The sequence below is a fragment of the Acromyrmex echinatior genome, chromosome 2, assembly GCF_024713525.1.
Source record: "Acromyrmex echinatior isolate Ae372 chromosome 2, ASM2471352v2, whole genome shotgun sequence".
In the NCBI taxonomy this organism is placed as follows: Eukaryota; Metazoa; Arthropoda; class Insecta; order Hymenoptera; family Formicidae; genus Acromyrmex; species Acromyrmex echinatior.
This window is the reverse complement of record NC_141853.1, coordinates 8148950-8174489: the sequence shown is the minus strand read 5'-3', so window position 1 is coordinate 8174489 and position 25540 is coordinate 8148950. Positions and strand designations below refer to the sequence as shown.

General features: G+C 33.6%; 2 protein-coding genes across 6 annotated transcripts; one reads left to right on the top strand and one right to left on the bottom strand.

Moving 5' to 3' along the window:
- The first annotated feature begins 1817 nt into the window (after positions 1 to 1817).
- Positions 1818 to 7308, top strand: LOC105154276 (uncharacterized). Of its 4 annotated transcripts, none has more exons than XM_011069686.2 (7): positions 1818 to 1976; positions 3037 to 3345; positions 3455 to 3854; positions 3980 to 4291; positions 4372 to 4762; positions 4888 to 5533; positions 6161 to 7308. In XM_011069686.2, exons 3-7 carry the CDS (start codon positions 3528 to 3530, stop codon positions 6219 to 6221), a joined length of 1737 nt encoding a protein of 578 aa, XP_011067988.1. In that variant the 5' UTR covers positions 1818 to 1976; positions 3037 to 3345; positions 3455 to 3527; the 3' UTR covers positions 6222 to 7308. The 4 variants fall into 4 exon arrangements, with proteins under 4 accessions (XP_011067988.1, XP_011067991.1, XP_011067989.1 ...); XM_011069687.2 differs by lacking the exon at positions 1818 to 1976 and adding an exon at positions 2259 to 2574; XM_011069688.2 differs by lacking the exon at positions 1818 to 1976 and adding an exon at positions 2259 to 2578.
- An 11-nt stretch (positions 7309 to 7319) lies between these two features.
- Ir25a (ionotropic receptor 25a) lies at positions 7320 to 14449 on the bottom strand. 2 transcript variants are annotated; one of them, XM_087402506.1, is made up of 6 exons: positions 13528 to 14449; positions 12762 to 13120; positions 11032 to 11847; positions 8479 to 9317; positions 8067 to 8402; positions 7320 to 7998 (listed from the first exon to the last, which is right to left on the bottom strand). In XM_087402506.1, the coding sequence occupies exons 1-6, from the start codon at positions 13658 to 13660 to the stop codon at positions 7650 to 7652; spliced, it is 2832 nt and encodes a 943-aa protein (XP_087258632.1). In that variant the 5' UTR covers positions 13661 to 14449; the 3' UTR covers positions 7320 to 7649. The 2 variants fall into 2 exon arrangements, with proteins under 2 accessions (XP_087258632.1, XP_011067987.2); XM_011069685.2 differs by having other exon boundaries at positions 11032 to 11829; positions 13528 to 14404.
- Positions 14450 to 25540: the final 11091 nt, after the last annotated feature.

Sequence of the window (25540 nt, the reverse complement as noted above, 5' to 3'; positions counted from 1 at the left end):
ACTGTGAATACCAGCCATAATGGCCGCAGCACAGACTCTTGCATAACACATAATGCATAGTGCATAAGGAAAGCAACCAATCGAAATTCTTCTTTTCCATGGAATGATAGGAAAGGAAAGATTCTGATTAGTTGATTCGTTTATGCATTATGTGTTATGCAAAAGTCTGTGCTGAGGCCTTAATATGCATTTTACAATCACAGTCGTCAATTTTAAATTTCTAACTTCTGATTTATGACTAATGGCTTATTGTAGAATGACCATAAGACGGGGAACACAGATTCTTACATAACGCATAACACATAATGCACAAGAAAATGAACCAATCAAAATTCTTTATTTCCTTTCTTTCCATAAAATAAAAGACTCTGATTAATTGATTTTTTTATGCTCATAAATCTATTAAAGAAAATCATCCAATTGTATTTTACGTTTGTCTTTATGACAGAAATGTGATTGGATAATCTTCTTTATGCATATGATTATGCGGCTATGCAAGTTTATGGAATGAACCTAAGGCCGCACTTCGATGCATGTAATTCCATATAGGACATTACTGACAACTTATAAATTCATCATGAAAAAACTTATACGATAATATATACCTATTAAAATATATTAACCAACCGAGAGCCATAAATTGTTTTCCATAAAAAATATTTTGATTTCCATAGTTTTTAAATTTATAAGCTGTATTTATAGTCGGTTCTTATTTCAAGATTGTCTTAAGGCTACGTTCCAAAACTTCCTCTCCAAGGAAGATTTTATTCTATACGTTATGTGTACTATATATTTCGAGTAAAATTTTTCTCCGGACAGGAAGTTGTGGAACGTAGCCTAAGTAATGTCTTAAAATGCTAATGCGGCTTTTTGATTGGTTCATGACATCTCAAGACTTAAGACAGTCTTGAATATTGACTATGAATATCTATAATATAACTGAAGTCTATAATATAACTGAATTGTTGCAAATGTTACACGTCATTTTGATGGAAAAAAATGTAGCGTTGTACACAATTTGTAATGATTGAAATTGAAAATAAACGGTTTGTTAGTAATACGCCAATTAAATAATTTGAAAATTCAATAAACAATTTTGAAAGTATTTGTTGACAATTAATTAATACAATTTTATTTCCAAGAAATTAAAATCTATTAAAAACTATAGATATTACAGTAGAGTATTTCTATTATTACCAATAGACCATATCGATCGATGCATGTAATTTTACATAGAATAATTGATCGTGTCTATAGTACATTTACTATAAAAACTGAAACTATATGAGAAAATATATTCAAACACATTGATCAGCCGAAGATCATAAGTTGTTTTCTATAAAGAACGTTAAATTTCGACTTCTACAATTTGAAATTAATAGGTCTGTTCGTCTTGTTTACACTTTTTACACTTAAAATGAGATAGATATATATTTGGCGTTGAAAAGAGAGAAAGTAAAAATGTGTAAAAAGTGTAAGCAAGGCAAATAGATCTACTATCTCCCTCGGTCATAAACTTCCGGCTTCACATCGCAGACAAAATGCTTGCCTGATCATATATATGTCGTTAAATAAATCATACCAATCATACATACATACATACATCATAAAAAATTTCACTTTTCTCGATTCTACTCTATAAAAAAAGTTATATGATTGATACCTTGATGTGAATGCTCAAGTAGACAAAATTTTAACCAATCATCACGATACGAGGCGATGCCGATGCGTCATTCTCGACGATTCTCGAATTATATTCCTGGACCTACGTCATGGTTAGGTTAGGTTAGGACATCGTTACTATCGTGAAGTTGGCGTTGACAATACTTCCAACTCCGTGATCGAAGCCGAGACTATGTATGTATGTGTGTGTGTGGAGTGTGGAGTCCTCTTCGGTTTAGTAGCTCGCCATGTTTTTTACTGAGTGGGGTGTGTAGAAGAGGCCGGGGTGTAAAATCATCTCTCGAGGCATGCAGGTACGTCGTGGATCCTGAATTGTTTTTTTTACCATCTCGATGAAACGCGCGGGCATCCGCTCGCGGACGCCCGAACATCACGACGTGACTCATGTCGCCCGTCGATGACTCGTATTTCGTAACGTCGTCACGCACGAGCCTTCGTTCACGGGCAGAGCTATGACTCAGGCGAAATTCTATAGCGCAATCGGCAAGGTTATTCGCGTTGTTACACTACCCCCCCCCCCCCCTCTTCCTCCCGGCGGACCTGGGATTAGGATCCCCGCTGGCAGCGTCTCGTGCGCGCGGAGTGCGGACACGCGGCCGCGTCGTCGTCGCGTCGCCTAAATTTACCCTTCTCGGTCCGGGCGCGCGTTCTCTCACTCGACTCCGCGACAACACCTGAGATATACGTCGTTGCTTTTATCGTACGCACGTATCTATAGATAACATTTCTTTAACAACGACCACAATGGTTTCGGGCGCGTGTGATATCACTGTCCGTTATACGATTGGTACGATTCCGTTTGGATTTTGGTCTTTGTTTCTCTCGGCCTCCTGTGTGTGCTGATGCAATTTGTCGTTTTGAACATTGCAGTGTTCAGCAAAGATTGGCTATGTATGTATGTATACACATACGTATATTTGACTATCTTGACATCCCTTGTATTTCTTTAAATAGATACAAATGGACGTTAAAACGAAATGTTATATATAACTAAATAATGCTAAAACTAAATTCTTATGTATATATATGTATATATATATATATTTTTTTCTTTCCTATACATTTTGAAAATTTAAAGTGATGCTGATAATGTAAAAGTATACAAGTAAGATTTATAAATTACTTTTGTCGTATTACTTAATTTTCTAGCATAGATTACAATAGTAATCGAATGTTATCGTATAGCGGGTATTGTAGATCAAATAATTTTTATTACGAATATAATCGTATAAATAAAATGAAATCTTGTTTGAACGTGTAACACTAAATATAATAAATATTATTTATAAATGAACTAATGTGTTTCCTAATAATGAAACGATTACTTATACTGCTTTTACTTGTTACTTTTAGAGTCAAAATGGGAAGGAGACTATATTTGTTATCCTTCACTAAGACCTGCCAGCCTCACTTCAATGATATATCCACCACCCATGCACAAAAACTAAAGAATTTTTAAACAAGATTACTAAAAAACTTTACGAAACATCAATAATATTTCTGGACATTTGAGTAACTTAACGTGAAAAATTCAAAATAAAAATTACGGGAAAAACGTTCGATAAGTCTGTTGATTAGTTCGGACAACGTAGTGGTGGATTACATAAAATTGAAACATTTAACGACAATAATAAAAATACCGTAATACTGTACTGTACATAGGTGAGTTTGACCTTTCAGATTTTAAATAATCTAAGCGTATTTTTCCTTAGTAACAGTAAACATTATGGTATAATAAAAATTATAATAAAATGTGACTCTAATTTTATAGGAGAGATGATCATCCTGGAGATAGTGAAGTTGGTTAGAGTTCCTGGGTTTAGGAGGAAATCTATTAAGAGGGAATGAGGAATCCAGCCTTGCATTCGGTCGGGATAGCGACGTCCCCTGGAGGAGGCGAAGTTTTTGGCTCGAGGGCCGAGGAGGAGTTGCGCCAGTGGCTTGAGACTCGCCTGGACGCATTGGGGGTTGACCCAGTTGCGTACTCGCGATTTGTACTCAGCCTATTGCGCCGCCCCGACTCGGCCCTAAGTCCTCCAGAAGAGGCAATTGAGTTGGGTAAAGACACAGGATGTCGCATACGTGCCCGACCTAAAGCAAAGCTGCCAACGCATGGTGACGGGGAACAACGACAAGCTGTTGTGCAATGTCTGACAAATGCTGCTGATGACGTAAGTTTTAAATATAATTTTTACAAGGAATATATAAAATTCCTAACTTCTTTTCTATAATTTACATTATATAATAATATAAATTACATAATAATATATTAAAAAAATATTTTCTGTGTACATAGAAATACGGAGTAGATGCTCTAGTTGATGAACTGTGCATAAAACTGAAAGAATTAGAAGGGGGTTCATATGATGAAAGAGAAGAATCCGAGAAATCTTGTGATGAATCTAAAACAAATTTAGAAGCACTCACACTTCGTGACAAGGCTCTGCGATACTACTCAGCATTTCCAGCTTTGCAATCTGTATCTTTCATAAAGACTTCACCACAGAAAGATAGAAACTTTGCCAACAGCAACAACAATAAAAACTACGAAATTAATTTGCACAATAAAAATAAAAGCGCTCGAAATAAGAAGACTAAAATGTCTATCGTATGTATTAAAATATCTTTTTTTATCTTTTTAAATTTTGTGTTATCAATATGATAATCTGTTTTTTCTTTCTTTTCCAGAACATCGAATCACAAAGATCAGAAGATAAAGAAAGCTTTGGATTTGCTAAATCAATGGAACGAGAAAGGGAAAAGGAACTCGATCAATTAAGATTAGCACAATTAAAAGCGAAGTTTGAGAGCTTAGAAGCACTTTGGAATTCAGTACCAGGCAATGCACAGGACACAGCTTCAATATGGGCAGCTCCGACACTTTCTATTCCTTCTGGACCTCTTTGGCCCACAGATACTACCAGGACAATCTTCACCTTACCCACTTCAGATAATGGCTACGCTACTGACACATCAAACCAAGAATCAATTATTGACGAATCACCGCTTATTCCATGGGACATTGATCTAATCAGCATTGAAGATAATGCAGATGAATGTAGCAATAAAGATAAAACAGGTCAGATATAAATTCATGGTACAATATATTAAAATTTAAGTTTTATATCAAAATAATATTTATAATTGAAAAATCTTAAATTTTAAATTTTCTTATTAGATTTTTATATTAGTAATTCATTGCAGATTACAATATAAGTTGGTTAGATTCGTTTTCGGATGGACCCTGGTGCTGGAGAGAATTTAACCGTAACTTATCTACAAACTTGTATTGTCCCAATGCTGAGACAGGTGACTGTTTCTTTCCAGTAGCATCAACCAAAACTCCACTTGGAGTTTGCAAGGAATCTCGTTCGAGTCTGAAGGTAAACAGCCTTCCAGAACCAGACGAGGATCTATTGACTTCCGCACGTACTCACTTTCGTCCGATAAAGGACGATGGCCACTGGGCAGATGGCACGACGTTTCCTGTGAATAATACAGTAGAACGCGTCGCTTATCGTAGATCTGAGTCAGGAAACTTATTGTACCTTCCTGGCGGAGAAAGCCCTTATATGGAGTACCGGGAGAATGACACGGTAGCATTGCCCGCGTCTACGAATTTAACACTAAAGTTTCGGGTACGTCAGTGTGACAAGAGCGTTCAAACTGAGCCCGTACGATCTCCAGTCAAACGTCGCATTCTCTCCGAACAAGATCATTTTCGCTATTCTCCAGTCGGAGCTGAAGATGCCGTTTTACAAGAACAAGAAAATATCGAAAAAGATTCTTTTGCTTTGGATCAACTTGGTTGGGTACAATCGAGTATACCTCTGCACAATGATAGAAAAAGGTAATGAATATCGTTAAAAAAACACGCATTGCGTGTGCAGTTAACAGAACGTATAATATCGCGTATATAAGAGAATACAATATTGCAAACTGGTAAGAGAAGCACGATTTTAGACTAATCAATTTTTTCTTATTAAATGAGTGAGAAATCAGCATTGTCAGATTCAAATATGAGATTTGCAGTAGTATGTATTACCTATCTACAATTGTATAATATAAGAAAAAAAAATCGATATTTAGATTTATATATCAAAAAAATATTGATATATGTATGATTTCTTCTAAGTGAGAAAAACTTTAATGGGAACAATTAAAATATAATATATGTCTATTTTTATTTATTAATTTCTCCCAGGAAAATATTCGAATGACTTTAACTCTTAAAAAAAAAAGTTGAAATTAGTTTTTCTTTAGGAAAGGTTATGTACAAATGATTAAAATGATGTTTAATGATTGAAAAATGCTAAAAACAAACGAAATATTACAACAATGATTTTGCTACAATATATGTCTTAAGCTTATTTATAATTCCAAAATATATTGTCTGGATAAAAATTTTACGGCACAATTTAGTTTTGTCATATTGCTATTGTATCTAATTATATACATGATATCTTTTTTCCGATAGAAGGCACAGTAGCAGCTTCGGATGCCAGCCACTGACGACTTTGCGTCCGTTGACCTTGTGAACCGGATAATGTAAGCTGCTAATAATATACTATATGACTGGAGATATTTGAGGTTTAGCTATACTTTTTTTTCGCAAGATAAAAAAGCGATTGATAGGATTGTGAATGGGGGTCCTCTTGGCATGTGGAATTTGTTATGCATGTATCCAAGAAGGCACGAGTAAACCCCATCGTCACTCGTAATAAGCAACATGCAATCGAAACAAAGCGAAACACGAGAATATTAACTATTCATTTAGGTAATTAATATTAACCCTTTGATGAGAGAGTAAAGAGGAAAGGAATACAAAAAAAGAAAAAAAGTGTATATGTTACACTCAGCGTTTCACGTTGCAAGAACGTTGAAGATGTAGTCCACGCTATTTCAGTTGTAGGTTGTTGATTACTTTGTGATTTTTGAGGAGCTTAGTACGCTGATTTTGTAGAAAATTATAGCAAGCAATTTTGTTTCTCACCCGACGTGCAGGCTAGAGTATCTACTTATCCGATTCATATCGAAAAGAAAATGAGAAACGAAAGTTACGAATCAGAAACAAATTAGAAAGGACAGTTGAGTACTTATTTTGAACGCCGCACGATTGCAGATCGGGTATTTAATTAAAGTGCTGTTCTATTTTCTTGTTGTTTTTCGTAATTATTAATGGATTATCTTAATCGTATTCCCCTATAATTATGATTTAACTCCCTAGAAGATTAATATATCCCCCTTCCAGAGTCCTTTCCTTCTCCCACGTTCCAAATATCCTTGTATCCATTGCTTTCCCTGTGCTCACCCTAAGAAAATCGAATAACTGAGAACATACGTGTAAAAAAAAAAAAATCGTGTATTTGAAAACACGCGCTTACCTTGCATAAGGTATGCGAAAAAAATACAAAAAATGTTACTTTAGCATGCAGATGCCTTTGAAACGAATGTTGAATGATGTTAATGCGTCGAAGGAATGTGTCACTTATAAACAACTCTGTCTTTAGGAAATAACGTGAAAGGAATATATGCAATGTAAAAAAAAAAGAAAAAAAGACGTTCGTCGTCTTTTGGCGAAATAATGTATGGAAAGGGTAAATAAAGGCATTGCAAAAATGAAAATTGTACATAAATTTTAAATCTTCCACTTCCATGCATTTATTATTTATCTCTTTCTCTCTATCCAAGAATTCCATAATTACTCTTTTTTTAAAGTTACCTAAAATCACAAATATTGCAGAATATGCTAAAAATATGCAAATGAATTTTATGAAAATGTTATATAATTGCTTTACTGTGCATCACACTGATATGAAAATTCATGAATCTTCATGAATTTTATCTAATAACTTATTAATATACAAAATTGACACGGTCATCTAGAATCGCTTTTATTCCTTTGTGCGACGGCTTTATACTTATTCTCTATATTCTACAAACGAATCCTTCCTGACAATTGCAATTCAAAATCTCGATCTAAATTGCGAAATTGTTTGAAAGCCGTGTGTAGGGGCAGGATGCAAATTAAACCGAATCGGCTTAATTGTCTTCGTCATTTTCATTTTTGAAGGCGTAGCTTGATTTAATTTGGTAACTTTTGCATGGTGCCGATAATACCAATACTCAAAGGCTAACGTGAGGCAAGCGAAAATGATACCCACGAAGATTACGAGGAACACACCGCCGATATTGTAAATACTAATACCATCACTCTGATCATTTTTTAAGTCACAGCTCTTTTTGATGGGATTGTTCTTCCACCATTTGTCCTTCAACCTCTCCAATCTCCTCATGTTCAACAGTATGAGAATCCTAAGAAAAGATTGATTTAAGGACGTTTGTCTTTTTTACGACAAAAAGATAAACGTTTTTATACATACGCGTTGTTAAATTGATCCTTCAGTGGTGATCCTTGTTGGACGGCGATAGCGTATGGTTTCCTTGAAAATTCCTCTCCGATTTGGGTCAAATCGCAATTTGTCATGACAAGATACTTGATAGTCGAAGCATCTTCGATAAAAGCGAATTCGTTATTCACGTACTCGTCCTCCTGTCGAATTCGCCTTAGTGCTTCATCGATATCGGCCGGAAAGCCGGTTTCTTTCATCGCTTGAAACATTTTTGTATATTTATCACTAACAGGATAATCCCAGACGGCTAATTTCGCTCTTTCTACGTCCGACAAGCTATCGTTCAAGCTCATATCTTTCCAAATTCTGTAATAATGTAAAATATATTTAGAAGAACGAATTTAGAAGCACAAAAAGATCTGATTGAGAAACAATCACTTACTCGTAAAAACGCGTCTCGATGTCCGCCATCCTCTGGAAATAAGAATACGCTGGCGACTTTTTGATAGGAGCATACTGTATTTTATACTGTTTGCTTAAATCGTCCAAGTTCTCGATAGGTATCTCCAACCTGGACACTGTAAGAAAAGCCGCCAAATTAGCCGTGTAGGATGCAATGATGATGAAACCAAAAAGCCACCATGTAGCCGCTACCAATCTTCCCGATAAATTTTTCGGTGCCTCTCCGCCACCCTGAGGAGTCAAAGAGGTCATACAAAACCAGAAGCACTCTCTGAGATTAAACTCCCTTTTCTCGTCGTCGTCCTTATATTTGTCACGGTTATTTTGATAACTATACGGCGACCAACGGTCGAACAGCCACATAAGGAAGCTGGTGAAGAAGTATGCCGCCAGTATGCAGAACCAGACATCGCTCTCCAGCACCGTGAGAAACTTGAAGAGCGACGTCGACGTCTTCGTTTTCTGCATCATGATCGACAGGCCGACCAAATCGTAAAAGGGTACCGTGAAGTCGACGACTTTTTCCCGTTCTGCCATGACCCAGAGCGAGCTCAGAGCGATGTCGGCGCGTTTGTCTATCAGCTCCTTCATCATTCCGTTCCAGCTACCATTCTCTTTCAACGAGCCGTACTCGCGGTCCTCCACTTCGCGTATCTCGTACTCGAACGGCACGGTCTCACAAATCGCTTTTAGCAGGTCGATACAGAAGCCGTACCATTTTTCAGTTTTATTATCGTACATTACGAAAGGTGGATGTTGCACGACAACCACTCTATAGCTCGTCACTGCGGTGTTATTCATGATCTTCTCGTTGGTGACCTTCGCAGAATGGAAATTCTCTCGATAGGCGAAGAATTACGGAACGTAAAATCAACACAGAATGACGATTGTCGAACTATCTCTGGGACTTCGAAGAGTGTATAAGAGGTAGTGCGAAGAACGAAATGAATAAACTAAATACGCAAAAGGGGTGTGCTTTCGTGACGCTTACGTGGCACGATATGATGCTCGAGTAAATAAAAGTATGTACGACCGTACGCTTTTGCCACCTTGAACTTTTCCCAGGATAGATAAGCGAGCGTCATTAGGGAACGACAGCGCGGCAGATATGACGGCAAGATATTAATGAAAAAACAATTTATGTTGAAGGAATGTCTTTCTTTTTTCAACAGAATTCCATCTTTTTTAACGAATATCTCATATTATAATATTACGATATTTATATATTTGTTAATACTCTTTGCGGGAAGTCAGTTTAATGCAAAATCGGCTTAAAAGTAAGCTCGAGTTTCAGCGCTATTTATTTGCCAGTTATTATACGAATGCAATCCAGATTAAACACGACTCGCAAACAAATGAATATCCAAGAAGAGCTCAATAAATTCCGACAACAGCTTTGATACAGTCACAATTCAATATTATAGTCAATTTGTTGTTTTTACCAGTTGCAGTTTCCAAATCTATCCATATAAGAGGATAATATAATATAAATGAGAAAAGAAATACCTGAACCATCGATCGCCTAAACGTCGCTCAGTCAGGCACGACGGTCAAGCGTGATCAATAATCCTTGGGTACATGGCCACTTGAGAATTGGAAGAAAAATCGAAGAAGCCGCAATATTGAAAACATCATAATTTAGAAAGAAAATTACTTGTGACATACGGAATTTTTTAATTTTTACAGCAATTGATTTTATCAAATGGATTACGAATAATTAGGAAGTTAATATATATCCGTGGATGTAGCCAGGATTTTATTTAGGTGGAGGAAGAAGAGAATCAAATTGAAACTTTTGAACTCAAAGGAGGAAAAGTAGTTGAGTGATATGAATTGGACTTATTTTGTCATTACGTATCTAACAGTCGATATCACGAGATCTGTTCTCATTTCAATGTTTATCATCTAATTTGTCAATTTGAGGATTAATTAATTCGAATGGTAAAAATTATATTTATCACCGCATTAATTTTATCAATTTGGAAATTAGATAAACACGACGGTAGAATTTTATTTTATATTTTACATTACATATTAATATTTGTCAATGATCCAAACCGAAGGGTTGAAACAAGGATATATCAAATTTGCTAAGATATTGTAATAAAGGAATGTTTACACATTTTAACAACTTGTGTTGGCTCTGATAAGTATTACACTTTTATTATTTTGTTTATATTATTATTTTTAATTAATTACTAACAGGTAAAACACATATATTTAATTTACTAATTTACTTTATTTTTTTTTAATTAGAAACTGATTGTTCGAACTGGAAAAATTGGAATTTATAACACTCGTCTTGGATTTTTAGAAAATCTATAACTTTCACCAATACTTCCTTTTTTTCTAAAATTAATTTCTTAAGAATACTCATTAAGCATAATCCGCTCAGGCGGTTTTAATTATTTCTGTTCTTTAAAATTTAGAAAGGAGGACGCATCCTCTCTACGCCCTTGTATATCTATTAATATATCGTCCTTCAACATTTTTACGTAACATGTTACGTCTAGTTTCAAGCACTGGGACTTACCTGCAAGGGCATCTCGATACCCGCCTGCCAATCTCCGCCCTCCTCTTTCAACGTAATCTTTTCTCGTTCAATATTTATCATGTACATGATCATTTTAAAGTCCGTATGATGTTCTCCATTTTTCTTTCCCCAACTAATGCCAGCGTATGTTGGCGTCATATTCTTTGAGACTGCCATCAGTTTAGCTAGAAAATCCAGACCTCTCGTCGGCGTGTTCGTCTCATCATAGCTATTGCAGTCGATGTGAGAGGGTTCCAAGGGCCAGTCACCATTGTCCAAAGCAGACTTCATCGCGCTGACACCCAACAGAGTTAAATCGTAATAAAAGGCGGATGTGATGAGCGGTTTCGGGAACTTTGCCCTTATAATAGATTCTGCTTGGTTTACATCGCTCACCGTCGGCATTTCTGGTTTCAGCAACAATATGGTAATGTTCTCACACGTGCAGCTCGGCCACATTTCTTCGTTCAGAGTTAAAATAAACCAACCGTACTTTCGTCCAGTGAAGCTCAATGAGTTCCCAACATTCAATAGCTTGTTGGTAGAATCTTCGTCGCCGAGTAGGAAATAGTTTACCACGTCCAAGTCTCGCAATTTTGATAATTGCTCCTTTACATTATCGACCGTATTCTGCAAATCGTTAATGATATGTCTGGTCGGCACATTCAGCAGTAAACTTTTATACTTGTGGATCATGACGAAGTCTTTTTTGTCGTAGAGAATGCCAGCATTGGTGATGTTCATCTGAATTGCCAATTGACGGATTGCTTCAGGCACAAGATCATTCGGTGACATTACCTGAAATGAAATACCGAACTACGAGAAACTACAAAAATATCTGAAGAACGTCTGAAGAATTTCGTAAGACAAGAAGAGACTATTATAGATTTCTTTTTTGTTGAGTAATTCTGACTTGGAATTTACAAATGCATACTTGTATTTCTGATCTATACAAAACAAGATATATAAATAATATTAAAACATTATATTAAACTACGGTGTGAACGCACAATAATTAAGAAATAAAGTCTAAGCGGTCAAGCTTGGATCTTTAGTACTGAAACAGTTCCATGTGAATTGATATATTACAAATCTATACCAAAAATATAAAATTATAATGTATTAGTCAAAGCAGATTGAATATATTTCACGTTATAATCATGTGTATCAGTGAGTACCATCTCTTATGAAAAAATAGACCTAACTAGGCGGTCCGAAATGATACTTAAATTGAGTGTTAACTCCCAATTAAACCTTCAATTTGAGGATTAACACTCAATTTGAGTGTTATTTCGGACCTTCATTGTTTAATTGAGTGTATATTTTTGCAAGATGTCCTACTGAAAAAAATCATGTCACAACGATACATAATGAAATCATTAAAACATGTAAATCACGTAACGAATTGTTCCAAATCATAATTTTTTTAAAATGACGTAAATTGAAAAAGCACATGATATTAAAAATAATTTTATTCATCATGATTTTATTATTGTCAAATTTTAAAAAATTGAATGATAGAAATAGAAGAAAAAAGAACATATTATGTGACTTTTCAGATTACATATAATAATTTTTAAAAAATCATATACTGATTTGGAACAATCCATTACATGATTTGTGTGTTTCAATTACATAATTTCATTATGCAATTGTGTAACGTGATTTCTTTCAATAGGATGTTTTTCGTTGCCAGAACTTTTACCAGGACTGGCAATTGGACATGATACCTGGATCAAGTAGTTTTTTTGATCAAGATCTAGGTCTCTCCAGTAGCGAATATCGCCCTCCTGACCAAATTGAGCGGATAAAGTCGGAACCCCCATGGCCGCGGTGAACGAACTCGAAGCTTCAGCACCCAGGTCGGCCATCGTCATATCCAGAATCAGATCCGGAACGGTCGCGCCGCCTTTACGGATAGCCGAGCTCCATGCGTTGCATATAGTCTCGAGACTCTCGGTGGAATCGCTCTCGTTAATTTGTACGGACCACACATTGCCCAGGTGACCCGAATACTTCTCTCCCAGAGTCTTCAAAGCGCTAGTCACGCTTACATTCGCCGCTTCATTCTTCCAACCATTAATTATAACTAATTGGGGGAAAAGCATTGCGCCGACGCGACGTGGCATGCAAGAAAAAAAGAGAAAGCAAAACCAAGTCAGACGATTAATCTTAAGACGTAACACCTTAGGGTGTTCTACTGCCTTAAATAATTCGAATCGTTAATGAGAAACTACAATCATGCGCTGTGAGACAAAAGCAATTATCGCGCATTGGATCGCTTGAAAAGCGTAATGGACTGGCCTAAAAAGCTGTTCTCGCCTTCGCAAATGGAATCTTTTCTTTCGTATATGCATAGAGTGTGGATTTGTTTCCTCTTTCAACGACATAGAGATGCTGCCAGTAACAATACGTCATTGTGTATCGATCGCATATATTATATGGTTATCGCGCCACGCAAGATTTTCCAATTAAACTTTCACAAATGAAACTTACAAACATTCACCGGTCTCGATTGAGTCGGTTTCTGTGTATGACCATCTGTCGTGTCTTCTACTCCGTGGACTGTAAAAGTTGTCGATAGAACGTATATCATGTAAATCTTGGCGATACAACAGTCGGATATCATGATTGCGAGAGAGTGGGCGTCTTCCGAATAACTGAGAGCTTCGAGTGAGCAGGATTCGAAGGAAAATGGCGAAGGTAATCAACTCGGTCTGAACGCGGAAGATATTTTCGATACAAATCGAAGCTTCGAACGTTGCGCGATATCACTTATTGGCGTTCTTTCACTCCTCGCGAGGGACATTGAAAGTGTATTCAGTTTCAGTTTGTTGATGCCGCAAAAGTTCGTCGCTTTAAGGAAACTCGGCAATAGTCCTCTGTGAGATTAACTGCAACTGCGTCTATATTGAGCTTAATATCGTTAATACGGTCTCGAAGCAAAGTGTCGTGTGTGGAACTAGGACGCTGGACTGCAGGCACGGCCTTCGCGGTCCAGTTACGACTCGAGGGTGGAAACCTCGATGGTAGCCGCTGCCGTTATGGCATCGTCGGGGAAACTTCCTCCCAGGGGAATTCTTTTCGGATCCGCCATACACTGATTGGAAATTCAAAGCGGATATTGCGCTTAGAAAGCGGTCAGCTGTCTACTGACAGGTCGGTTTGCAGACGGCTTCACTCCAGGGTGTCCTCCGGTTTATTTGTGTTTGTCCATCGGTTGCCGCGGGGATGACCCTAATCAATCGTAGTCAGCATATATGTGACAAGCGTGCCTATCATCTCCTCCTTTTAACGAAATTTTGACCAACATTCATTCATTATCATATATCGCGATATATGATACACGTAGCTCTTCGTCAATGCAATTCTATGCAAATAGTCAATGTGATCTTATCACTTATAGTTTATCTCTTTATCTTTGCTCTCATATCGTTGATAAATAAAGTATATATTAATTATTTCGATTAGAAATAATTATGTGATACAGGGCAACGACAGAATTGACATGTGAAATCAGGCCGGGAAAATTGAAATTGAATTCGTTCGAATTAAAGCAATCGAGGACGATTTGCACATGTCGAAAGAATGTGATTAGCTACCTATATACGGAAGAAGAGAATGATCGAGGATTTATATTTACACAATGGCTATTGAATTTGATACAATCGATCACTTTCATTTTATTCATTTGATATTTTTCTGAAATCGATTTAACCTGCTCGAAGGACTCCATTCCAAGCTTGTTAAAAATAGAGGAAGTTTACGCACCTTACGTGTATTTCTCTACATATTTTTTTATCGCAAGGATATCAGAGATTATAGAAAATAAGACCTGTGGCGATTATTATAAGTCTCGCAAAAATTATATAACGATAGAAATACAAGTACAAGAGGACTCGATTATAGTCATATAATACGCATTCGACAAATCGTGATTGCTATTCTATCGTGTATTTAATTAACGAATTTATATATATTATAAATATTTTATATATTTTCCTAGAGATTCCAAAATGAAAAAAAGAGATCGTCAAGAAGGCACATAACATTTTTATTTATTCAGGACAGAATCGAGAGAGAAATCGAATGTTACGTGACATCTCGTATTACATTTCTGTTAATATGTATAACTGTCATCGGAATGAATCTCACCCGTGACGGTGATTTATAATCCGTTAGAGTGCATTCCGCTCAAGTATTCAGTTTATGTGTACTATAAAGCGAGATTACTTCGTCAAGGTGCGTGACTCTCCGACACACTTGGTATCTCTTTTCCGACATGTTTGGTTTCTCATTTCAACGATATTTATTTTGCGTATTGCATTTACGACTCTTTCCTTCCGACAAAATGATAAAAAATTTATTGAAATATTTTCTACAGTAAACGCAGTAAATTTTTTCCACTATATTGCACTATATTGCACTATTTATACATTTTTAATAATTCTTAATTTATATGACATAATTAAAAGTTTCTTTTACACGACATCATGCGAACTTACTCAATCGAAGTTTACATTTCTTATCATGCAAATTGATCAGCTGCAAAAATAGTCAAAAACTATATTTTGTGGACCAGTAATATATAATTGCGCCATACGAAGTAAACTTTGGCCTTGACACACATGCAAACTATCGTGGTTAACGAGCAAACGGGATTACGAATCTCGAAATGTATAATTTAAGCACAATCAACTCGAAACCTTGCAATAATATCTAACTCCATCTGTGCCACGTTCAAGGCGTGAGATACGCACAGATATCGTGAGCGACGGCACTACTGAATGGTATGCTATTACACAACTCAATTATTATTATTACTATTATTATTACTCTCATTGTTATAAAATCTGAGATTTTTATTTTAGACAAGAAGTGAACAGTGATATTGACTTTACATTTTACGTATCTGAGAATTTTAGATCGAATATTAATTTTTATTAGATTTTTACTTCAACTTTTTAAAGATCAAATTTTTGAGGGATGAAAACATCTCACACAAACTAAACAAAGAAATATCATTCTCCAGTGGTATCCTTCCGCGTACGAAATTCATTTTGATGTTGTCCACTTTTTAACTATTCAGTTTTTTCAGCAACATTTTCGCCGTTACGTTTTTATCAGCAGTCACCTTTTTTATGTCTCTTGACCACGATAGTAATATATGTGAATAATATAACACAGCAAGAAACAATCTAATATAAGTGATATAATATAAGTGATAAGTAAAGGAATATAAAAATATTGCCGCATATTATTAAACATGAATCTTTAATTAATTTCGTATGTTTTCATTGGATTTTCATAACATTTTTTTCGCAGTCTTTATTACATTCCTCGAAGATTATTGTTTGTAAGATTTTGTAGGCGCGAAGTACAGAGAATGCAATAAAGAACAACAATATTATGAAATGCTTTTTTATTAATTTTTTTATATTTGAACGTTTTCTCTCAATAAATAATATTATCAAAAATATAACCATCACAGTCAATACTTATATTATTTATTGTATTATCCAAAATATTTATGTTTTTATAAATCATTTTATAAGTCATTTCATTACTCGCGAGTTATATTTCTGACATCCTATAATATTATATATTTTAACTTTCATTAACTTTGATGATTAATAATTAAATAAAGATTGATAATATTCTATATTTACATTCTTCAAATAAAGGAAAATGCAAAAGTTTTTAAATAATAAAACAATTTGCGTTAAATATAATAATGTATAGATAGCATTATTTACACATTTAATGAATTTATAAGACCAATGTGACTCTACATATAAGTAAAAAGGAATTATTGAGGATTCTTTTTTAATTCCAGAAGTGACGTGGGTTTATTTGACTTTTTAGTCGTTGTTTGGATAACAAAAATTCTGATGAGCAAAAACAATTCAACTTTTTCCATAAAGTAAAAAAAACATCATTATATTTGAAAATACAATCAGATCTTAATTCTTATCTATTATTGTAGTAATCTCGTATAAAAATGTTAAACAATTCAATTTTTTTAAATTACATTTGCACATTTGGATAAAAAATAAATTTAGTGTTTATTCTTTTTTTATATGATTTTTTATATCATTTCGATTTCTTAAAATTAATATTGATACCTTTTAATTAATAATATACATATAAATAAGTCTCATGGTGACAGGCTCAGTGTCAATAACTGTTACAGATTTTGACGTCAGTACCAGAGTTAATAGCAAATTTGTGAAATTCTTGACTCAATTGATATAATTTATTAGTATTTAGTATGTAATCTGTTTCGCAATTTTTCGCAGCTGTCATATTGAAGAGGAAGCCTACTTTCTTCATCACATTATAAATCTTTGTATATGTCTTCTCGACCAGTTAGCTTGCCCTTTTCATAATCTGGCGTACTTCCGTTCAAACTCATCTGTCTCTACAGACATTCTCGCGATTACTGAGGGTGTCCAACTAAAAGCAACTTCACTATGATCGATTTGCTCTTTTTACTTGGGTGAGATGAGCAGACTTACTCCCGTTGCTCAAACGAAAAATAAAGAGGTCATTTATGGTATTAATTAAATGTTGAACATGTCTTCCTTCCTTCTTTTGATTCTGTCATAACATTTAAAACCACGAAATTTTAATCATGTTCATATGTGAAAGTTGCAAATTTGTTAGTTAACTATAATCACCTACAGCGACAAAAGAGATAACATGGATTAATATCAAAGTGAATAAGCTTATGCTGAATTTCAAATATTAGTACGTTGCTGCAAGATACGTTGTTTCGTGTAATTAGAATGATCTCGGTTACAAGATTATTAATTAAATTTGCCAATATCGGCAAATTTAATGCTTTTAAACAATTCATCTGTATTATATCAGATTCAAAATACGATATATAGCTTTATATATTGAATTATAATTTATTAAAGCGAAACTATAGGTATATATCCTATTTCGAGGCAATTTAATTCGCAGGTAACTTGATCGACCATGTACAAATTTCGTATTATTCCAATTATTACCTTTCGATTTTAATGAACAATAATATTAATTATTAAAATATGGTATAGAATACGAAAATTTTCAATAATATTCTTTTTTGCACAAATAAAAGTTCTTCTAAATTTTTATAACACATATCTTGTAATATATTTGCGATATTTTTCTGTAACGTAAATATATTAGAAAAGGAAAAAGATCATAACGTAATAAATACATATGAACTGCGCATATTTTTATCTTTTAGCATCTGTGCTCCGTTAAAAAGAGACTGTAATATATTGAATTGCATCTCTTTTCAACTGATACTTTAAAGAGAGAGAAAGCGATGTGAATCAAACTACCTTTTTCTAAACAGTGACATTCTCACAGAAATACGCAGAGTCTACATTATACTTATTACTTCTATATATAACAATACCACAGCAGATATTGCAAATACATAATCGATACTACTATCCGTTGTCAGGACTCTAATAATTCTTTGTCGAAAGATTTTCTCTGTATCTCTGAAAAAAATATCGACTTGGATTATGACCGCTATCTGTTTTTCTTGTGCATATTGTCAATTTCTCTAGAGGAGTTATATAAACTCATCGTTTTTTAATTCATTAAACATCACTCTTGTTGAAATTCATATTGTAAATTAACTTTATTAATTAATAATATTTTTCCTTGTTAATTAAATAAGAACAAATAATAATAAGAAGAAATGTAAAGAATATTTCCACGATGTTCACACACGTTATTATTCAGAATTATTAAGAAGAATACCAATTACGATACTTCATTTAGTTGAATTTGTTCTTTATTAAATAGCATGAAACATTCCACAATGTAAAATTCACAATGTCAAATTATACTCAATTTGAATTATTTTTAATCGTCAGATCGTTACTCCGCTTGTTTACTCAATATGTCGTTAATTTAACTAAAACAATGAAGTTAATCAATTTAACTCAAGAAAAAATGTATTAAATTCAAAAGTTTATTATTTACTAAGTATGTACGTTAATGTAAACATTTACTTTAAAATTAATTATGAAAATATTTAATTGATTTATATTTTCACACACAAGAGAATTAAAAATAAGAAAATTCTATTTAACTCAAGGATTGAATTATCATTGTTCCTTCGATATATAACACTGTATTTTCAGATCAGCGAATTAAAAATATTCGATTTGTCTGCTTTCTGAGATTGTTTATCCTGATGTGCCACTCCAATACGTTACATTAAATTATCAAGTCTGAAGCGAGAATGTACACCGCTATGATGAAAGACGAATCTGAGGCGCCAGTGACCACCAATTTGCTCGACAGATTCTTGGGCATCGAACCGCAACTCTGCGGCATGATCGACATAATACAAAACCAAAAGCATTTCCTCAAATTCGTAAAGCGTGGATATTTCCCGAGTACATTTCCGTAGTATGCAAGAGCGGATAATTCTCGAACATATACATCTAAGATCGACAAGAAACATAGAGAAATTTATAGAGAAATTTAGACGTAGTGATCGTGAGAAATCAGAATACAGTGACCACTTGGGCTTTCAATCGTGATACCGTTATCTTTGTACAATATAGGTGAAGTTAACTGTCTATTCATGAGGGAAGGGAATCTTTAGAATGTATATATAGCTTCTGAAGATACATACCAAGCAGTTATGAACTGATATTTTGAACGCTTCGCACATTTATTGATATAACAATGTCATTAATGATAATTTAAGATCATAATTATAACCAATTTAAATCATTTTCAATCATTTCTATAAATCGCCATTGCTTCTATTAAATATACGTCGTTAATTTAATTGGAACGATAAAGTTAAACAATTTTACCCAAGAAAATATGTTAAATTCAACTCCAATGTTTATTATTATATTTACTAAATGTATATGTTGATATAGATGTTGTTTACGTTGAAATTAATTCATTTTGACATATGGAAGTTAAAAACAACAAAATGTTATTTAACTCAAAAAATTGGATTATCATTGCTACTTTGATATCTAAAGTCTATATTTTTTGTTCTGTCATATCGTTTGTTTAACCATTCATGTATCACTTAATTATAGAAGCCATCACTAGAGATTCTCGTGCGTCATAATCAAAATCTGCACTATCGCATTCAAGAGATCGATGAGATAACCGTAAAAGGTATTACAGCTGCTTGTATGTACACAACAAACAAACAGCGCATAAATGGTCATTACTACGTGATACAGCGACCTCGTGGTAACATTCATCTTACGGGCTTTCAAGCCCGCTAATTGCGTTGGAAATACTCGCGTGAGATCTCTGTAACTTGATAGAACCAGTCCTGGTTATTACATTTTGACTAATCCCCATTTATAAAGCTGCACTAACTAATTAGTGACATATATATGTATATTAATTTATCGGACAACGAATGTACGAAATAACAATATAACGTATTTCTCAAAATTACTAATTAATTTGAAAATTAAAGCTTGAATGATAAAAGATAATTCAAAAAAAATCTTAAAAGTACAAATCTTTAGATCGATGTCTTCTTCGTAGTAGGTTTTCAATCAAGTCGAGATTCGAGTATAAGTCGATATATACACGAATACATTGATTTATCGCTAAACTCACGATACTGACAAAGAATTTATTGAACGCGCCTTAATAAATTATCCCGTAAATATATATACATCACCTTAATGTCTGCACAATTCAATATCGAAAATATAAATTTATAGCTGAACGTGCAAACCTCAAAAGCCGACCAATTTTAGAACGATGCAAAATTAATTAATGCTGTATCTTAATTACTTCCCATTATTTGAAACATGTACATATGTGTTGGCCGTTATGATGCAACATGGGTAGAACAATACGAGTTTGCATTTATGCAGGTTAAAAGTTTCTGAAAGTTAAGTATGCGTGTACTGCGTATTTTTTTTTTTGTTTCGTCACTTGCCTGTCTGTTATTTTTTATTTTTCTCCAAGCGCGAAGTAATATACTATGCAAAATACGGGAAATGAAGACCAGTCGCACCAAAAGGTCTCACTTTTACGAAGGTGATTGTGAAATCTTCGCGGAAAACAATCTCTATGAGCTTTGCTTGTGTCTCTGTACTGGTTGCCTCCGGGATGATGCGGTCTGTGCTTATCTATACACCTCTATTTTTCCCTTTTTTTTTTTTTACAAAGTATCTTCCCTTCAATAATAGGACACTACAGATACACGCGGCTTGGTCGAACATTGTTTCTACGTACATTCCGCGGAAATTAGGACACGAGTACGCACGTGCACGTTTCCCGTATAACATGCAATTTCGTTCGGCATTAAGGTGACATTGTTATGATATTCTACATAGAACAACGTAAAATTTTTGATTCACATTGATGCGATCATTTATGACAACAGTCACATAGAGTATGTTTACTATACCCCAGAGGCAAAAGAATGTGAATTGCTGTAAATATGTTTTGTATGGATATCGTTTAATGTATTTTTTTCTTTTTTAATAACTGTTTTTTACAATCTTTAAATTTGCAATTCTATCGGTAATATCCAGAATAAAACAACGTTATATAAATTAAAATTATTAAGTTATTTCTTTGAAATACATGTACTGTTAAAACAACCTATCTAATGTTGTTATTCCATTTAATATTTGATTCTTTTTTATTTTTTTCATGAAATTGTGATTAAACCATATCCATGGTATATTTGAAAACATTATAATACTAATAAATTAAAAACCAATTAGTAATATGCAATTACATAATTTTTAATTACAATTATATAATTAATATGTAATAATTTACAATATATATATATGTTGTAAATTATTAATTAAATGATTTTAATTCGTGTATGAAAATACTCTAAATAGGCGTTTTCGTAAAAAGTATCAAGTGACCACTCCCAAGTTAAGAATTCTATCTTAGGAATTAATTTAATTACGTTGCTGGATTAGAAAGAAGACCGAATGTTAGAATAAATGTTGAAAATGATTACAAGTTATTAACTGCTTAATTTTTTAATATTTTAAAAATATTTTTTAGTATTTTTATACAGATAATATTTTCAGATTTTTCACATTCTTTCGCTCATTTTGTATTCAAAGTACTGACCGAGTATGTTCCTTATATAAAAGGCAAAGGACACGTTTAAGTATCACATCAAAAATATAGTAAAGTACAGAAATATGAGGAAATCCAAGTTTTAAGTCAAAAGATGGCAAATTCATGTAGTATGAATTGATGAAGAAAAAAAGATGAAAATTGAAGATTTCATAAATGTTAAAGCCTGCATGGCTAATTGCATTAATATTTCATATTCTGTATGTCGTGTAACACTGTGTACCTATCTTTCATTCCAGCACGACTAATATCGTAGCAGGGACATTTTTTAATTTTTATTATTTATTGAAGAAGTCTCATAATAGTAAATGTTTTTCAATCTGTCTTGCACGATCCAACTTTTACCAAAGAAAATTGAATCTTCACTGAACAAAAGAAAATTAAATTCTACCCAGAACCACCGAGTTGTATATGTTAAAGAATCGCGACGAACAAAGTTATTAGATACAATTTTCGCCAATTTAAAGCGACCACCGGTTTATTGGAAGAATAATGATCTGCTATTAACGTAAATTCTTTTTTAAAGTGACTGTGTGGATTAATTCTGCAATTTTTCTTTTTCCTCCTTTTTTTTGCCTGCAGTTATCTCGCATCAATTAATTTTTATTAAGTAATTTTTCAATATATATATATATCTAATTTCACTTTCAATGTGTAATTATAATTTATAAAAATATGTAACAATATATATATGTACATGAATGCATATTTTTATAAATTATAGTGTCGTCACGTTTGTCATTAATGCAATATTTACCATTAAATTTATTTTATTCACAACATGGACTAAATTTATAACTCGTTACATCGGTTTGCACGATCTTCTTCGAATTTACATAATAAAATTGATTTATTTAGTCGGTATATTAACAAAACTTGCAAACCTTTAATTACTATTCGGATCACTTCCTATTGCTTCTGATTAATTACAAAGTTCCGTCTTTGAGTATGATAATCTGGGAAAAAAACTCTTGAAAAATTTTCATTGCAATTAAAACATTGTGTATCATTTACTTGAAATTATTCTTAAGTTAAGATAATATATATATAATCATCATGAGAGAACGTAATCGCCACTAGTCGTGAATACGTGGTTATGTAAATCATGTCAATCAATTATTTGGAATTATCAGGCTGAAGATGCGAGAATTGTATGTAAAAGGATATAAGAAAATTTATAAATCGTTCTAATTGGTGTAAATGAAAAGCTGACGTGTTTTAGTACTGGACTTTTCCTGCAAGCGGCAATAAAACGAGTTGAAAGTTTCTAGTACGACGCGATAAAGGCAGCTGTCGTGAATATTAAAGCATCCAATATTAAACTTAGCCAACTCATAACTCCGGATATTTCATAATTTGCATGATTTAAGCAATTCTATAGAGTCCATTATCTAGAATGCCATTATATTGTCGAATAACAATTTTTTATCCATTAAAGAATGAATGCTATTCAATCTTTAGATGCCACAGTATACGTGAACAATACAATGGGTATGGTATTCCCAATTTGAATGCTTATAACATTCTTAAAAAAGGAACATTTAAATAATTTTCTTTTAATCGAAACTCCAAACATAAAGGAATATCTATATAATATTTGCTTGCCAAGCAAATATATATATATATATATATATCTTTATTAATAAAAATTGGAAACAATGAAGAAAACATTGAAAGAGTTGAATAATGCTATATTATAAAGATGTTGTTGATTATGTTTAAATTAATATTAAATAATTTGTTGAAAAAGATCATATTCGATATTTATCGCCTTTATATAAAAATTTATTATTATTAATAAATAACAAATTAGGAAACATTTATTGCTATTATTATAAGAAATAAAAGACTTGCTTATATATATATATATATATATATATATATATATATATGTGTATATATGGACACAAAATGAAATCCACGTAAGACGTGCCTTTCATTTCGTATTCAGCAAGTAATCGTGATAATTTCCACCTCACCCCCCCCCCCCCCGAGTACTTTGGTCACTCTTGAAACGAGCAAAAAGAAATCCATTAAAAAAAATTGGAGCAATTATCCGATCGATAAAAGCGCATTTAACCATAATAAAATCGTTGGAGGTGACGAAACAGTGAACGGTGGCCGACTCTGATGAAATTTGCGTGCGAGCTTCTTTTCGAAGTGCAGCTTACAACGAAATGCCTAGCGACGTATACGATCAAGCGTAATCGGTCTCGTGACGCTGCTCTCGTGAACGACGTTTACGTAGGGATACGCGATCCCTTTTTCGCGATATCGCGGATGTCGCGGAGACTGCGCTGCGCGAGATTGCACGAGGAAACGACTGGAGCTGATGGAAAACGCCCGAGTTTCGACATCGATTTGTATGCCGCGGTGCTCGCGTGTCCGCGGGACCTGGAAATGAACGAGTTTCACGAGTACGTTAATACCTCACTTAAGTGCCCGTGGATCGTCTATCACGCGGCGGAAGCCTGCCTTATTTAATTGCAAAATTCTTTGCGGATTCTTACGTGTGTATTAGTAGATGCTCGATCAAAACTACGCGCTTTAGATATTCAGCCAGAGAAAATTATTAGCGCGACGATAAGCAAAGCGACCCTCGAGACCTGTTCATTCATGCATATGAAAATATCGGAGTGCACACTCGCCTGATGAAATTAACCAGATTGTTAAATTATACGAGCGCACGTGAACTCATTTCATCAATCCAAGATATCCCTTCCTCTTCCTGAAAAATGCAAAAGGGATTTCACCATAGACTCTCACAGACGTTCAATAATATATTTGGCTTTTACGTACACGCAATGTAGTATCGTAATATTTATAAATCTTTATTTGAGTATTTCCTACTTTACTGGAATTTTTATGGTTATGATATAGCCAATGCTGTTATCCTTTGTTCAATCATTCTTTCCACTCTATTGATGATATATCGTTCCACATATAATATATAATATATAAGGGTGATATTTAGTAGGAACGAATGAAAAAAAAAAATTCTAAATAAGGTAAAACAAGATGTCTATCACGTTGCGTGTTACGTGCTTAAAAATTTAAATGAATTCATGGCTAATTGTTTATCAAAAATGTTAGTCAAAATGTTTTATTTTAATTAAATTATAAAACATGATTAAATGTATGACAAATAAAAAAATAATAGAGTTATATATTATATTAATGTAATTCGTGTAGAATATTAAAAAAAAAAAATTATTTTTATCATATTAAAAGAGCGCTCTTTGCTAAGTCCATTTTATACTCGTTTGCTTTGTGCGGCCGTTAGTCTTTCGTTTATTTTACATGTGTGTAAATTAAATTTTTCAAATACAGAGTGTTTTACAAAAAGGGCCTATTACGTTCTCTGAAGGGACTGTTATTTTAGTATGTGGGT

Coding starts and splice junctions, on each gene's coding strand:
- LOC105154276 (XM_011069686.2), top strand. CDS start 3,528: ATGAGGAATCCAGCCTTGCATTCGGTCGGGATAGCGACGTCCCCTGGA. Junction 3,855..3,979: donor TGACAAATGCTGCTGATGAC/GTAAGTTTTAAA, acceptor CTGTGTACATAG/AAATACGGAGTAGATGCTCT. Junction 4,763..4,887: donor TAGCAATAAAGATAAAACAG/GTCAGATATAAA, acceptor AATTCATTGCAG/ATTACAATATAAGTTGGTTA.
- Ir25a (XM_087402506.1), bottom strand. CDS start 13,660: ATGATATCCGACTGTTGTATCGCCAAGATTTACATGATATACGTTCTA. Junction 13,121..13,527: donor ATCGAGACCGGTGAATGTTT/GTAAGTTTCATT, acceptor TCCCCCAATTAG/TTATAATTAATGGTTGGAAG. Junction 11,848..12,761: donor AAAAAAACTACTTGATCCAG/GTATCATGTCCA, acceptor AGTTTCTCGTAG/TTCGGTATTTCATTTCAGGT.